Here is a 16868-nt window from a genome sequence, read left to right on the forward strand (position 1 = left end):
GCAAAGGTTTTCTACGGTGTCTTTTAAAAAACATCGAACGACAATATTAAAAGCAGATAAAACGGTATGGAAAATGTACTCTCGCAGGAGATTATGCACATTGTCTGTTTGGTTTAAATGAGCAAAGATATCAATGTGAAAATGTTCACCGAAAAGGAAAATCGTTTCCGCGAAGAAAGAAAGAAAAAAAGTTGAGTTGTCGATATAAAATGCCTTTGAAAAATGCAAACACTTCATGCATATGTTATATACTTCGCTGGGACATTGAAAAACGTTTAGTTTAACAATTATTGTTTTTTTTCCACATTTTACTATTATTTTCAGCCAAAATTTACTAGTTTGACAATTGTCAGGGGAAAAAATTCCTTTAAATTCATATTTCAACAACTGTTTATCGTTTCGATATGTGAAAGTTAATAGACCAAACAGGAAACCAAAAGGAAAAATTCATCAAAAATTGTGAAATTGCTGTGGTTTATCTGTAGCCTACAAGTTGACCATTTCATTAAGTCTCGAAACTGCTAAGTTTATGATTTCCTCAGTGTTACTTATGATAAATGACGTAGTTTAATTTTATCATCTCGCAGTTAAGTGAATGAAGTAGTAGTAGTACCCATTTTTGAAACCAGAGCCTAGGATTCCATAAAATTATATCTAGCTGTAATTTATATCTGATAATCTGATGGTTTTTACTAAGAGGTTGCTACGAAATCCAAACCAAATTATTGTTCATTGATACGAATTACGAAAGTAAAAGCCAGTTTTCTCTTCGTCAGTGTACACAAACAATGAGGATGAATTTGCCATCATCTCCAAATAACCTTCTAGCCTGAAACGTAATGTGTGTACAGTGAATTCCACTCTAATGTTTCTCTCGTTTTGTTCTTGTTTGCAACCAGTAGAAATTAGCTGTAAATGAGAATTACTGTAATTATAGTGTGTGTGAATAGGGGGGGGGGGGGAGTGGGGTGAGGGTATTATACAGTGGCGTAGGAAGGTACTTTTGAGTGGGGGGGGCTGAAGACTGATGGCCGGCCTGGGGAGGGGAATTTTTTGCATTTCCAGGTGGCCTCAGATGCAGTCTGGTGCAATATAGCACACTTCAACACCCACTCCATTTTGTAAACTTAATTTTGTATTTTCACCTGGCCTTAGATACAATTTGGTGCTTCAAATGAGATTTTTTTTCTCATTTGGAAATGAAAAAGGGGTTTTCTGACTTGCGAAGCAGGGGGGGGGCGGAATGATACTTCCGTCCCTCCACATTTTTCACTGGGGGGCTGGCGCCCCCAGCCCCCCCCATTCCTACACCCTTGGTATTATACATATCTACATGTTAGTTATTTGATCAATGATTGTTTTGCTAACAGATTGCTAGACAATCTTAACCAGTAGTAGTAGTTGTTCATCGCTACCGAATTCTAAGCAGCTATTGAGTTGTTCTACAAACAGAATGAAGCCTGATCATTACCAAATCCTCTAGCCATTTTTAATTGGGATAGAGAGTTTTTGCAACCAGTAGAAATTATGTCTTTTTCAACTATATCTCCAATGATGAGAATATTATCTATAAATATTACTATTACATGTGAAGTGGTGTTTTTGTGGAGGGGGGGGGGGGGTGTGGAGGGGGCGGAGTGGAATGGGTGTTAATAGGGCATGGGACGGAATTGGAGAAGGCAAAAGAGGGGGCAGGCGAGGACTAGGGAACTCTACCAATTTATCTTTTCCGTCAGACAACTTCTCATATATACAGAAAACGAAAGAAAAACACGAATTGGCAAACAATTACAAATTCCATGGCAGTTTTATTCATTAAACGGACGAAACAGTGTTCTCGTCCTTCCCTCAGCATCTCATAATTCTTACAAAAGTAAACCACGCTAAAAAAAGAAAAAAAGAAGATTCAATGGAAACAGGAGTACATTTTTGGGATTTCTATGAAAATTAATAAGGATTATTAAAATTGACTATATCTATGAAATTGGTTGTTTCTATCGACATATGTAAACAGAGACTTTTATATATATATCACCTACAAGACCTTCTTGACAGGAGAGAAGCAGGTTGTGCGATAATGTGCACGGGAGGGAATTACATTCGAAACCAAACAAAATATTACAAATCCTAAAAATCGGGACAATATTGAAAAAAAGAGAAAAAAATCAACAACATGAATTAAGAAATAAATACATGAGAAAGAAAGCAAGAAGATACTTGATCAACTGAAATAATCATTTTATAAATCAACGAAAATCTCCCCATTTTGTGATGGATTTTTGTTTTTAAATTAATTCATTTATCTACATGAAATGTAACACTAATGTTCCCTACTGACATTATGTAAGAACTTATCAACACAAATTGAAAACATTTAAAAAAAAATAGTCATTCATTGTCCCAAATACTCTTTTTTTCTCTTCTTTTTTTGTTGGTTATATATAGAATACTTCAAGATGACTAACAGACAGTACCATAGTGCATGGCATAGTCAGAATGTGTACCCTTTATCCTAACATACAAATACCAATGCGTACATATCAGCCTAACAGCCACTGCATAAAAATCAAAATAGACATTTCCTCACCAACTTATGTGGATAAGGAGGGTAGAGCATTTTAATTTAAGAAAAAAAAAAATATTGTTTTCCCATTTCCGTTTACTTTTTGGCCTGAAATCTGCAAAATCTTCCATTCAGAGAAAAGTAAAACACACAGATAAAGAAGGAGGGGGGGGGGAGAGGAAAGGAGGGACGGACGGAGGAGGGCTGGTGCGAAGGAGGTTAAGGATACTATGAGGTTTCAGTTAACTATATAAATCTTTGAAATTGCCACAAATCCTTCCACTTGTTCTTACAGGAATATTCTGAAAAGGAGTTAGTTTGTTTCATTGCTACCTATTACATAATCACACCCTCACACCAGGGTCACCAATGAAAAATTATGTGAACATCTTTAATCTCTGACGAGTATGTTGTAATTAAATAGCAGTCACCCACCCTTGTCATTGGAATGAAATTGACTACTTCCACCCCAGTTCTTATATGCAAATTGTATTACTTCCAGTTACACCTGCTTTGAAGCTGTCGTGTACCTGGCCTGGTTCTAATAGCAGAAAAAGTACTTCTCTCAATGTTTTAGCTGGATGATCTGATATTAATGCAATGAAATGACAATAATATAGTTTGTGCTATATAGTCAATTCACATGTGGGATTTACTTACAAACATAAACACACTAACATTTGTAACTATCAATACTACTTTCACCATTTTTGGCCAAATCCACCCATGCCCCCCCCCCCTCCAAGAAGAATTGGAAACAACTTCTGCCCTGCATATTGTTGTCCAAACTGTACCTTGCAGCCACATGATACATTGGTAAAAGTAAATCCTAAACAACATGACCCCCTCTCCTCAAACTACCCAACCGCTGGAGTTGCAAACATTCAAAACATATTAACATTAAAAAACAATACGTTTTCTTTTAATCTTCTGACTTTCTTATAACAATGTTTCAAAATAGCACCAGCCAATAATTGATTTGCTTCATTTTTCATCTAAAAGAAAAACAGTAGGGGTACGGACAGGGAGGAGATGGAGGGGGGGGGGGGTGAGGGAAGGTTGTGTGTGGAGAGACTGACAGCCTTTACACATTTACATAATGTTTCCAGTTGGGTGTGTGGAGAATATGGCTAAGGCTATTAAACATTCAGCATTCATTGAAAGTGTTCCCTTCATCCTGTGTCCATAATCTAACCCCACCCCCTCCTCCACCCCTCCCACCATTCTGTTATTGCAAAACAGTAAGTAAAAGGTGATTCACTTGGTTTTACATCATTCACAAAAGTCATACTTTATACATCAAAGGAAGAAATGAATGAGGTGAAGAAAAAGAAAAATTCCCATCATTTCTTCATTTTAGCTTTTTTTCTTTTTTAACCCTGAGTGATCTTTGACATTTTGACAACATACTCTTTTAATAAAAAAAACAACCTTTCACTGAGAAAAGGCATTTTACTACTTACAACAAAATAACAATCTAACCTACATCACTAATGACATACATAAATATATATTTTTAAAATTCAAATTAAATCAAAAAATGAAAGGATTTGAGGAATACCAAAACAAAACAAGAATTGAGAAAACACGAGGACACCCATGGGCCTTCCGAGTTATGTCAATTGGTTACGAAACAGCACTGAAATTGGATAAATCCATATTATATTTACGCTCCTCCTAGAACAGTGGAATGTTAAAAAAGTATTAAACAGCTTTCCCCCCACCCCCACCATTCATTTTCTAAAAAAAAACCAATAAATAAGCTGAGGGTCTTTCCACACTTCACAGATGCATGTATGTATATTAGATCCTCCTGCAAGCAGGAACTCGCGAAGAAGCCATCATTGGCTTATCAAAGCCGCAAGCTGACCGAGGTCAGTCTCTTAGATTCATATTTTAACGTCCATGGTTATGAATTGTCAATTGTCAACAACTCTGTAACAGGACGACATACATTAATCTTGGAGTGACTGGAACTCGGGACCTTATGATTGAAAGGCACCGGTGTTAACCACTGAGCTAACACTCCTAGCGTGCATCAGCATCAAACACAAGCTAGAGTAGCCAATACTGATAGCAAAATTAAAAAAAAAAGAGAGAGTCAAAAAGGGGAAAAAAATCATAGCAATAATAAAAAATAGAAGGAACAAAACCAGAACCAAAAATAGAGGGGGAAAAACACACACACATATTTGTCAAACCTTTAAGAGTGGACTGCGAAAGAACACTGCTTTGGTCATTTTAAAAAATTGGGTACAGATAGAAATGAAAAAAAAAAAGAAGAAAAAAAAAAAGAAAAAAAAAGGGACACTTTGGAAACAGATCTTACACATTTATCACTTTTAAATTTAGCAATGTGCATCTTGTGTGTGACATAAAAGGTTGTTTGTCACCTCTTGAAGTTTTTGGGCTCTTTTTGGATTGGAAGAGATAAGGTAGTACAGGAATAATATATATTAAGATACTTTGATATGAAAACATCAGAAAATTTGTGTTTCTGGCCTTGAAGTTCTCACTTGATAGATGATGCTAGCTCATAGCGATAACCATATCTGAACCTTCGTACTTCTTTAATCGAACAAAGTGATATTCAAGTTGACATGATCTGGCCTGGTGCCAGATATGGAAAGGTGGTGTGTGGTATCATGCTTTTTGGAGAAGCAACAAGTGAACTAAATGTGATTGTTTGTAACCTTATTGTGTTCAACAAGGAAGTTGTCTTTGTTACTGTTAACACCTTCTTGCATTGTACCTAAAACCACTATTATATTTCCCTGAAGTTATTTCTGCAATCCATGAAAACAACAGCTTGAAGGGAAATGCCCAGAGAGTTTATTATGAAGACATTGATTCAAACACTTCTGAGCTGGGATTGATCCAAGTCCAGTCCATTTATTTCAATTCTATGCCAAAGTTTTCATATATACTCCTTAAAATTCAACATGACAACTAGTCTGCACTGTTCAACTATGCAGCACTGCACGTTTTCTTTGAGATTTCGACCTTCGCATTGTAAAAGCATTTAACACAGTACTTGGCAGCCATGATAATGAATTCATTGACGAGAACGTCAATTACCTGGAAATCGGACTGACCCATTAAACTCTCAAGTCACATTGATCATTTTTTTTTTAGTCTAACCTAAAAAAAAAAATCGTCCTTCTTTTAAGGTAGAAAAGGAAACAGTTTATAATAACTGTGAAATAGATAAATGACTTGAAGTATTTCAAATATGAATCCACACTGGAGATTTCCTTATAACCAAGTAAATCCAGGTTTTAATCACGTCATTCACGACGGAAGTACCACCTCCCAGCATTATTTGACAGAGAGAGATATAGATGTACGCAAAACTCTCCAAAAAAAACTGACAAATTTACTTGATTATATTTTTGTTTTCTAGATAACTGAGGAATAATAAATGGATTTCTCTTTTGTAACCTGATTGTTCGACACTCCACAAAAATATATAGACTTTTCAAACTGTATCTATTTACACTGAGTAGGGAATTATAAGAGGAATTATAAGAGCCTCTCTTCAAATTCAGTAACCCAAACTAAGATGAAAGGATGCATGAATCCCTCTAAATGTTTCTATTATTTTGATCATTACACTCACTGTAAAATAAATTCCTCATCAAGGAAACTCTCACTCTACTTCACGATCATAAAATGCAGCAATGAGTTCACGTTTTGATGGCAAAAAAAACAAAGAGGGCGGGCAGGGGGGGAGGGGTTGAATACTATCACACCAATCATTATCTCAAACAGTGAAGAGTTGTTTCATGCTCTACATTGGAAAAATATCTCACAAAATATGTCACAGCTAACCGTGAATACTGATCAAATAACTCCTTGTGAGGGGACCGATTACCTCGACATCTCTGAGGTGCATAACGCTCTTTATTCGCTTACATAAAACCCTGCAGCAAAGTTCGACAGACTTCCTAAAAAATTGTCTACATGTAATTTTTTACTGCAGGAGTCAAAACTTTTTTAAGACTTTTACGCCCTAGTGTGATGAAGCAGCCTGACAACCTGTCCCCTCAGAGCCTATACCCCACACAATTCATAAGTAGGCTGACAGTTTAAATAAGTTTGAAAATTAAAAAACTAACTGTGAGAACAAAGAACAAATGTGACCATATGTGCATAATCAGCACCAACTTTCAAAAGTTTCCAAAAACTAATTTCTTTTAACTTTTGACACAACTATGAGAAAAATTGAAACGTAGGAATATTGAAACTGGTTTTACATATAAGGAAAAGAGCAACGGCTCTTTGATGTCTGTTATCATAAGCCATTGTTACCATATCAAAATAAAAACTTCACGTTGACAAGAGTTATTACTCAAATTCTTAATGCCAAAGAACGATTATAAAAAAAAGAGAGAAAAAAAAAGAAGATTATGCGGCACGTATTCGTGTTGCTAATACTGACCAATGAACCAATGTCAGGTTGAACTTCATAATTTATTTTAACAATATGTTTCAATTCCCTCTTGTAAATGACTTTGTAGCTCTCTCTGGGATGTACTTTCAATAAGTTACTATATTGGACAACAAAGATATACAGCTTTTATTAAGTTACTTCCGACATTTTGAACAAACCCACGTCATCCAACTTTCGATTTTTTATGAAATAGTCTATTTACAGAAAAAATTTGTACATAATTTACAAATTGTGTCAATTTTTTATAGAATGCCCATTTGAGTCCAACTTTTGACAACAAGACTAAGAAAAGGAAAATGAGGAGAGATATTTTACAGCTGATAAACTGAGGTATGTTTCCAGCGATAATCGTGGTAAGACGTAGAACCATTGTATCGCTTCCTTTTGATAGCAACTACTAGATATGTTAGTAGCTAAGAATTCTTAGGGATTAGAAGATCCTTTTCTTGCTACGAAAAGAACCTTCTATGAACACAATTCTTTTGCCGGCACCATTAGAGAGGTGTTTTACTTAGGGAAAAAAAACTTCCATAAACCTTGTGTTCTACTGATCACAAAATGTAGGTTTAAATCCTTATACTACTGAAGTATCAATAGTAACAAAGTCACAATGTGGATGTTTTATCAAGTACCCAACCGAGTAAAATCACCATTTCAAGAGGACCATTTAGACAATGAGAGGATCTAACCAAAACCAAATATAGAACGAAAGCTGGAATGCCAACCAGTAAAAGAGAAAAGAAAAGCAAAACATATTTAGAAACATTCATACTTTTGAGTTTATAAACCAGTCAACACTATAGATTGTTTATGGCTAGCTTTGCTTTAGCTATCACAGATTGAAGGAAGGACAGAGGGGGGGGGGGAGCAATAATCATTGATGAAGGAAACTTCCATATCATTGGAGTTGGCCTGTTAATATTTTGAATTTTTGAATATAGTAACCTCACAAGTCCCCAATGGTTAACTCTCCCCCCATTGACTGACCAGTTGTGTCACCTTCTCTTATTCAACATGTTTTTACATGGAAGAGAGTGACCAGTGTACATTTCAGGATCATCCATGTAGCAAGTAGGAGCCGGTAAGTATTACAGCCATTGAAGGAAAGGCTTTCAAGCCCCTTCAAAAATATAGTGCAAAGTTTTATCTTTTCAATCCTTTTTCCACTACAAATGTCTATTATTTGCTATCAGTTTGAAGGGCAATTTGGGGTCTGTCTTTCTCTTCGGTGAAGGAAAACTGTTTTTGCGAAATTTTACGCATTGCCTCTCTTACAAGAAACGAGTGGTCAATTTAGGGGTCAAGAGTTTGCGGTCAGGAATGACCATTTTCTGCATTTTCATTGCATCTGGGAGCATTAAGGATTTCTGACTTAACTGTGATATATTCTACCTCTCTAATTGCTTAGTCTACAACATCTGCCTCTCTCTCTGCAGACTTCTTCAAGCAGCATTGTGTCATCTCTTTTAAAGTTGGCGATGATATCTGTCGGCAATATTGTCCTCTTCTGATTAAACCTGTTTCATCGCTCTAGAATATTTCTGGCTGCAGTCAAGTTCCCTTCTGGTTCTCCATTGTATCTGTCTAGTATATTTCTGGCTGCAGTTTAGTTCTCTTCTGGTTGTCTATTGCTTTGACATGGGAATATTCTGGCTGTAGTTCTAGTTCCCATCTGGTTCTGGCTCTCTATTGTATCAATTACTCCTGGCTAAAGTTGAGTTCCCATCTGGTTCTCTATTGTATCAAACTTTCCTGGATATAGTCTAGTTCCTATCTGGTTCTCTATTGTATCAATAATTCTTGGCTTTTAGTCTAGTTCCCATCTGGTTCTTGTTCTCTATTGTATCAATCATTCCTGGCTTTTAGTCTAGTTCCCATCTGGTTCTCTATTGTATCAATCTTTCCTGGCTATAGTCTAGTTCCCATCTGGTTCTCGATTGTTTAAATAATTCCTGGCTAGTCTATCTTTCCTCCTAATAACTGTTTTCTCTGATCTACAGCATTTCTCATTGCAGTCAAGTGTCCTTCCAGTGAAGTCTTGCCTTGGTCTAGAATACCTGTACTTTCTGATAGCATCATGGTCCCATTAAAATAGTTTAGTTGCTTCGCACTTTGGACCACTCGTGTCCCCTAATGCAGCATATTTCATTTTCTATAATATTCTGTAAGAATCAGCCTTGTACTTGCTCTCGATTCACATTCAAGTTATATATGCTTCTGTCAAAGCAATAAAGTCCGACAGTGTGTATGTCTTTGGTTGTTTTTTTGTGCTCAGTTTACCATTAGAGTGTGCGATTCTATGGGAGCAGCTGAGTCGTACAGCGTGTCTGTGTCTTTGGTAGGTTCCCCTGCTAGTTGGCACTGGTGAGATAACGTCCCTGCTCCACAATCGCAGAAAAATCTTAAGAAAGAAAGAAAAGACACTTGTAAGACAGTTTCTGACATGTTACCTTTGGCTGGATTAATAACATGAAGCCACTCAAACCAAATGATAATCAATTTATAGTTTAACCAGACATTTTACTGCTAAATCTTTGGCATTAAAGGAGACAGTGTACTTAAATATTAAAAATTACTCAAAACCTACTGCATCCCACATAAAAGCATGCTGACCTACCTGTCATGTGTTACAAACTCCACCACGTGGCCTGCGTGACATCTCCTGATGCAGTTCACACATATGGCGTTTCGGTCTGTTGTGTTACAAGTTTTACACCTGAATGAGAGAGGGAGACAGACTAGTATGAAATCATGTGAGTGTCAGAGAAAGGCATCCATTGGCTCTACTCAGAACGGTAGTGGTGCAAAGGTGTCAAACGGCCATTTTCAGTTTTAAAACGGGCTGTCTCCATTGACTCTTCATATTGATAGAGAATGAATACATGCTGCAATTACTCAATTGTAAACAAAGATTCATTCCTGTATATGTCACACATGGGATAGCTATCATAACTTGATATTTTATGCTGACTTCCTTCTGACTTCCCAACAGACTACTTTGTCAATGGTGTTCTTACCAGTAGAAGTCACACCTAATTCATTCCGTGTATATGTCACACATGGGATACTTATCATAACTTGACATATTATACTGACTTCCTTCTAACTTCACACCAGACTACTTTGTCAATGGTGTTCTTACATGTAGAAGTCACACCTTATTCATTCCTGTATATGTCACACATGGGATACTTATCATAACTTGACATATTATACTGACTTCCTTCTAACTTCACACCAGACTACTTTGTCAATGGTGTTCTTACATGTAGAAGTCACACCTTATTCATTCCTGTATATGTCACACATGGGATAGTTATCATAACTTGATATTTTATGTTGACTTCTTTTTGACTACACACCCAACTACTTTGTCAATGGTGTTCTTACCTGTAGAAGTCATGCATGGGATAGTTATCATAACTGGATATTTTATACTGACTTCTTCCTGACTACACACTGTCACACTACTTTGTCAATGGTGTTCTTACCTGTAGAAGTCATGCATGGGATAGTTATCATAACTTGATATTTTATACTGACTTCTTTCTGACTACACACCAGACTAATTTGTCAATGGTGTTCTTACCTGTAGAAGTCATGCATGGGATAGTTATCATAACTTGATATTTTATACTGACTTCTTTCTGACTACACACTGTCACACTACTTTGTCAATGGTGTTCTTACCTGTAGAAGTCATGCATGGGATATTTATCATAACTTGATATTTTATACTGACTTCTTTCTGACTACACACCAGACTAATTTGTCAATGGTGTTCTTACCTGTAGAAGTCATGCATGGGATAGTTATCATAACTTGATATTTTATACTGACTTCTTTCTGACTACACACTGTCACACTACTTTGTCAATGGTGTTCTTACCTGTAGAAGTCATGCATGAGATAGTTATCATAACTGGATATTTTATACTGACTTCTTTCTGACTACACACTGTCACACTACTTTGTTAATGGTGTTCTTACCTGTAGAAGTCATGCATGGGATAGTTATCATAACTTGATATTTTATACTGACTTCTTCCTGACTACACACTGTCACACTACTTTGTCAATGGTGTTCTTACCTGTAGAAGTCATGCATGGGATAGTTATCATAACTTGATATTTTATACTGACTTCTTTCTGACTACACACTGTCACACTACTTTGTCAATGGTGTTCTTACCTGTAGAAGTCATGCATGGGATAGTTATCATAACTGGATATTTTATACCGACTTCTTCCTGACTACACACCAGACTAATTTGTCAATGGCATTCATTCCTGTATATGTCACACATGGGATAGTTATCATAACTTGATATTTTATACTGACTTCTTTCTGACTACACACTGTCACACTACTTTGTCAATGGTGTTCTTACCTGTAGAAGTCATGCATGGGATATTTATCATAACTTGATATTTTATACTGACTTCTTTCTGACTACACACCAGACTAATTTGTCAATGGTGTTCTTACCTGTAGAAGTCATGCATGGGATAGTTATCATAACTTGATATTTTATACTGACTTCTTTCTGACTACACACTGTCACACTACTTTGTCAATGGTGTTCTTACCTGTAGAAGTCATGCATGAGATAGTTATCATAACTGGATATTTTATACTGACTTCTTTCTGACTACACACTGTCACACTACTTTGTTAATGGTGTTCTTACCTGTAGAAGTCATGCATGGGATAGTTATCATAACTTGATATTTTATACTGACTTCTTCCTGACTACACACTGTCACACTACTTTGTCAATGGTGTTCTTACCTGTAGAAGTCATGCATGGGATAGTTATCATAACTGGATATTTTATACTGACTTCTTTCTGACTACACACTGTCACACTACTTTGTCAATGGTGTTCTTACCTGTAGAAGTCATGCATGGGATAGTTATCATAACTGGATATTTTATACCGACTTCTTCCTGACTACACACCAGACTAATTTGTCAATGGCATTCATTCCTGTATATGTCACACATGGGATAGTTATCATAACTTGATATTTTATACTGACTTCTTTCTGACTACACACTGTCACACTACTTTGTCAATGGTGTTCTTACCTGTAGAAGTCATGCATGGGATAGCTATCATAACTTGATATTTTATACTGACTTCTTTCTGACTACACACTGTCACACTACTTTGTCTATGGTGCTCTTACCTGTAGAAGTCATGCATGGGGTAACTGGTATAACTGGATATTTTATATAGACATCTGCCATACTTGACGGCCTTCTCAATGGCATTCTTGTTTCCATACACTTTGTTATCTGATGGATGAATGAAATAGAAAATCGTAAGGAATTGGTCATAAAAAGTATTTTATCTTGAAAGTTGCAAAGTTGGTTATCATCTGAGGGCAAATGGGAGTTGGGTGAGTGGGAGGAGGTCATGATAATCTGATGTGAAATATTAGCTACAAGCCATCTGGCCCGGTTCAGGTTGCTTGGGACATCTACAAAACTACTATTCACACTGACCGCACAAAGTCGTCCTGATGATACAAAAAAACAAACACCCTTCCTCCCCCCAATCCCCACCCCCCTCAGTAAATCTTCATTGAAAGATGATCAGCTGAATGACATGACCAAATCTGTGTTTGACTAACAGATTAACGCACAGTCAGATAGACAGACGCAGTGTCATGTCAAATTCTCTGTTCTATTGGAATGCCAACTGAGATAAACATCCAAACAAACCAAGCTATTTTACATGCTTTGACTGATGCCATTTTTGTGCAATTTTACTTTCTTGGAACTGGCATAGTTATCGAGTGAACACGGGATGGCAACCCAAATCAAATCATAAATCAAGAGGATGGGGGACTGTATCAAAACTTATCTGCCCTGATACATTGATTCTTCTCTCAAATGAGTGCCTTTGAAAGAGCACTGATACTACTGACAGAGTGGCTTCTTAAAAACACACAACAAGAGTTAAAAAAAACACCAGTTCTTACTAGAAGCACACACTTTTCAGCAAATTAAATATATTAATCATGTTTTCAAATTTTGTTTGAAAAGTAAAGACAATCAAAGTACAACTACCTTTCATATCTGGACTAACACCTGTTGCTAAACAAATGCCAGCAAATTTGTTGTTAAAGACTTGATTTCCTTCTAGTGTAGCTGTAGCATTGTTGGTGATTTCGATGCCAGCTGCTAAACCGTCAAATATTTTGTTCCTCTTCAGCTTTGGATGGCTTTGAGAGCTGATGAGAACTCCAGCTTGTGTATTCCTGAAGATCTCATTCTCCTCCAAGACACCTAGAGAAGAAAAAAGAAAACTCTTGATGAAAACCAAACTCGTCGAAAGGAAAAAACTTACTGTCCGGTGCACAAAGACTTGAACTGTTCCGTGTTCAAACTCTGTGCAGTAATGGTACTCACAAAGTAAGGTACTCACGGTACTCAGTAAGGTACTAAGGTACTCAGTAAGGTACGCAGGAAAGAAAGAAGCATCTCAAAGGTCACGTTACTAACCACTGATGTGGTGCAGTTGGAAAATAGTATGTTTTAAAATGAGAGAACAAAAAAAATGCCCAAAAAAAACCCCCAACAAGGAACACACTTCTTTCCTACCAAGTGGATTGCAAGTATAAGGAGTATAAATGATGATCTCACCTCTTCCACCGTTGAATATACAGATTCCCCCGTCCCTGCCGTCGTGGATCTTGTTGTGCTTGAGGTAGGGGTTGCTGTCCGTCTTGATCCACACACCAGCCATGGCGTTATCAAATATCTCATTATACTCTAGAACACCAAGGCCTGTAACAGAAGCGCAGAGTAGGTAGACAGTTTAGGATAAGGATACACATGAGGCTTGGCACGTGAGTACTTCAACACACATTCATACATTTAGTTCTTATAATTCAAATATCTGTCGTATTGAACTAAACATAAAAAATAAAAAAACAGTTATGAGAGGAATAAAAGAAGTTACTTCCTTTTTCTAACTTTACGCCCACAAGGGTGCGATCAGCTGTTATTTACAATGATCAGTTGGTGGAGGATTAAACAGGTGTTCATATATGCAGGTGCTCATATATGCAGGTGCTCATATATGCAGGTGCTCATTTATGCCGGTGTTCATATATGCAGGTGTTCATATAAGCAACTCAATATGCAAGGCCTACGTATAGCTTGTCCTTTATTAGCTACAGACTTAACTGTGGTATTCAACATCTCTTATTAGAGAGCTCACCTCCGTTGTACACCAGAATTCCGCCATTCTGCCCGCCCCAAATCTTGTTCCGCCTGATAATAGGGTTGCTCCCCGTTCTGATTTGGACGCCAGAGTACATATGATTGAATATGTCATTTTCTTCCAAGGTGCCGTGACCGTTGTCATAGAAATAAACACCAACCTGGAGTGACGGGGGAAGAGGAAATTATATCATCAACTGAGTGCATTTGACCAGTACTTAGCTGTATCTTCAAGGCCTTCAAATGATTTGACAGTAAGAATAGCATCTCAAAATGTTGCCAAAATACCTCATAATTAATAGGTGTTCTTGCATTCCTGTGGCTGGCTAGTGTGATTTTTAAATGTTGATTACTCACTCCAATAATTGAAAATTTGAACATCAATTACACAACTACATTAAGTTCACTTTTGGTATAAATTGTGACATTCTCAGCTATCAGTTTCTCAAAAACGGTATGTAGGAAATGAAAGCAACTTAAAACAAAAAAGACGCCTACAACACATGTGCTCTTCTGTTGACTTTCCAAAAGAAATGTTACCCCTGGGATGCTATCACTTTAACAATTCTATAATTGAGCAGGTAGCAGTATCCAACTTTGTGAAGATGAAACAGGTAAGTGAGGTGCCAAGATAAAACCCACCGCTGCCACCATGCTCCACATACTAACCTGCTTGCCACTGTGGATCCTGTTTCTCCTTAGCTCTGGACAGCTTCCTGTTGTGACCCAGACTCCAGCAAGTGTGTTGCTATACACCTCATTCTCAATGATTAGACCTTTACCCTTTTCATGCTGAAGAGATGGAAAGAGAGAAGCAAAGTTTGAAAAACTAAGACAAATATACAGAAGAAGGTAGTTGATTATTGATTGTCACATGCACAACATTTTGAGCTGTTTGACACATATAATGATATCAATACATCAATATGCATGATATCAATACAGCAATATGCATCATATCAATACACCATCATATCAATACAGCAATCTTTAAGAGTGGTAGGTCAAGTGCAATTACAAAAAAAAACTCCCCTACAATATGTGAAACATTATACAGCTATACTCATACACTTGCGCGTGGTACAAACTGCTCCATGTGGAAACAAAGTATGGCGAACCTGCAACGATATCCATCTTGTCCAATATCTAGAGAGCAGTATTATGCTCTTTTTCTTGTGCACACTCCTAAAGCTAAAATATCCTACTGATACAGTTAGATCCGTTGTACAGCAAAGCCTCAAATCCAGTACATATGACTCTTCGAACATACCATTATCTCAAGAGCAGTATTATGCTTTTTGTTTTGTGCATATTCCTAAAGCTAATATATAGTATTGATACCGTTAGATACGGTTGTACATAACAGCCTCAAATCCAGCACATATGATTCTTTGAACATCCATTGCAAAAACTTTTTAAGTTCTCTTGCACTTTTTTCACAAAATTAAGGTTATAATTATCGTCCCCGTTGTGATCCCTTTCAAATTGCAACGTACAACAATACTTAAGATATAGCGTTTAGGCATGAAAAGAGGTTGGTTAAAATTTACCCATATTAGTGTGTTTGATCTAGTCATTTGGTAAAAAGAACAGCTGGTGTCTTCCATATTGTAAGGAGAGATTGTGATGTAAGTTTGGCACTGTTTGTACGATAATACAAATGTTCAGCTTAACAGACAGAGTAACACTGAATCAACTGACAATAGTATACACAAAACATTACAATATTTCATTTTATTTGTAATAAAATATCATGAGTAAGTTACATGAAATCAGTGAAAGCACATTAATGCACCCCCACTTACACTGGACAAAGTGAAAGCACTTTGAGAAGACTCATAAACAAAGCAAAGAATCACTGTTTAAACAGGGAAGAATGAATGAAATACAAAACATACTAACACATGCTACACACATTTCAAGTATGATACACTTACCATCTGCATAGCTCCTCATCTTCCAACTATACACTGCACTTCAAAAACTCATACCTGTACTTCATAAAACCATTTTCACAATTTCTACCGATATGAAGCATTATCCGCTGCCAGATAACGAACTAACACAGGATTTCATTGACAAAGAGACAAAACAGTCTATGAAAACAAAAAAATGGGGGTGGGGGTGAGGGGGATGTTAATTGAAGGGAAATCATATGAAAATTGCAAATTTTGGTATTACTCTTGTGTTAGCTTACTAACGGTAGTACAATTGGTATGACTTACCACATATATACCTCCATGTTGTCCATCGTGGATACGATTCCCCCTTATGATAGGATTACTATTGGTACGGATTTGAATACCAGCCAAGGCATTACTATGAATGTCGTTGTTCTCAACAAGGCCACGCCCCTCACCGAATATGTACACGCCTCCTTGATGCCCGTTATAGATTTCATTGGCTCTGCAGGGAAGACGGCAACAATCACGTTAGTTTGACAAACACCGATACCGGTGAACCAAGCCAGCAGCCCTAGTCTGCTGGTATTGGACAACTCACAACCATTGTCTGCAAGGCTGAGGCAGATCTATAGTGTTGAAAAGCTGTCAAAATGCCCAAGTACAGGTACAGGTGGAAGTTATGTTATGTTACAGGCATGAATAACAGCACAG

The 16868-nt window shown here is 37.0% G+C and overlaps 1 protein-coding gene across 1 annotated transcript in view; it reads right to left on the bottom strand.

Annotated features, from left to right (window-relative positions):
* Positions 1-1788: 1788 nt before the first annotated feature.
* Positions 1789-16868, bottom strand: part of LOC139971572 (F-box only protein 11-like) — a 45657-nt gene continuing 30577 nt past the window's right edge. The window contains exons 12-19 of the mRNA XM_071978175.1: positions 16479-16659; positions 14923-15045; positions 14252-14414; positions 13672-13815; positions 13096-13314; positions 12210-12318; positions 9634-9732; positions 1789-9417 (exon numbers count right to left, since the gene is read on the bottom strand). Of these exons, the coding sequence (XP_071834276.1) occupies positions 9288-9417; positions 9634-9732; positions 12210-12318; positions 13096-13314; positions 13672-13815; positions 14252-14414; positions 14923-15045; positions 16479-16659 (1168 nt within the window). The 3' untranslated portion in view covers positions 1789-9287. The remainder of the gene's footprint in view (positions 9418-9633; positions 9733-12209; positions 12319-13095; positions 13315-13671; positions 13816-14251; positions 14415-14922; positions 15046-16478; positions 16660-16868) is intronic.

Source organism: Apostichopus japonicus, chromosome 8 (assembly GCF_037975245.1).
Source record: "Apostichopus japonicus isolate 1M-3 chromosome 8, ASM3797524v1, whole genome shotgun sequence".
Classification (NCBI taxonomy): domain Eukaryota; kingdom Metazoa; phylum Echinodermata; class Holothuroidea; order Aspidochirotida; family Stichopodidae; genus Apostichopus; species Apostichopus japonicus.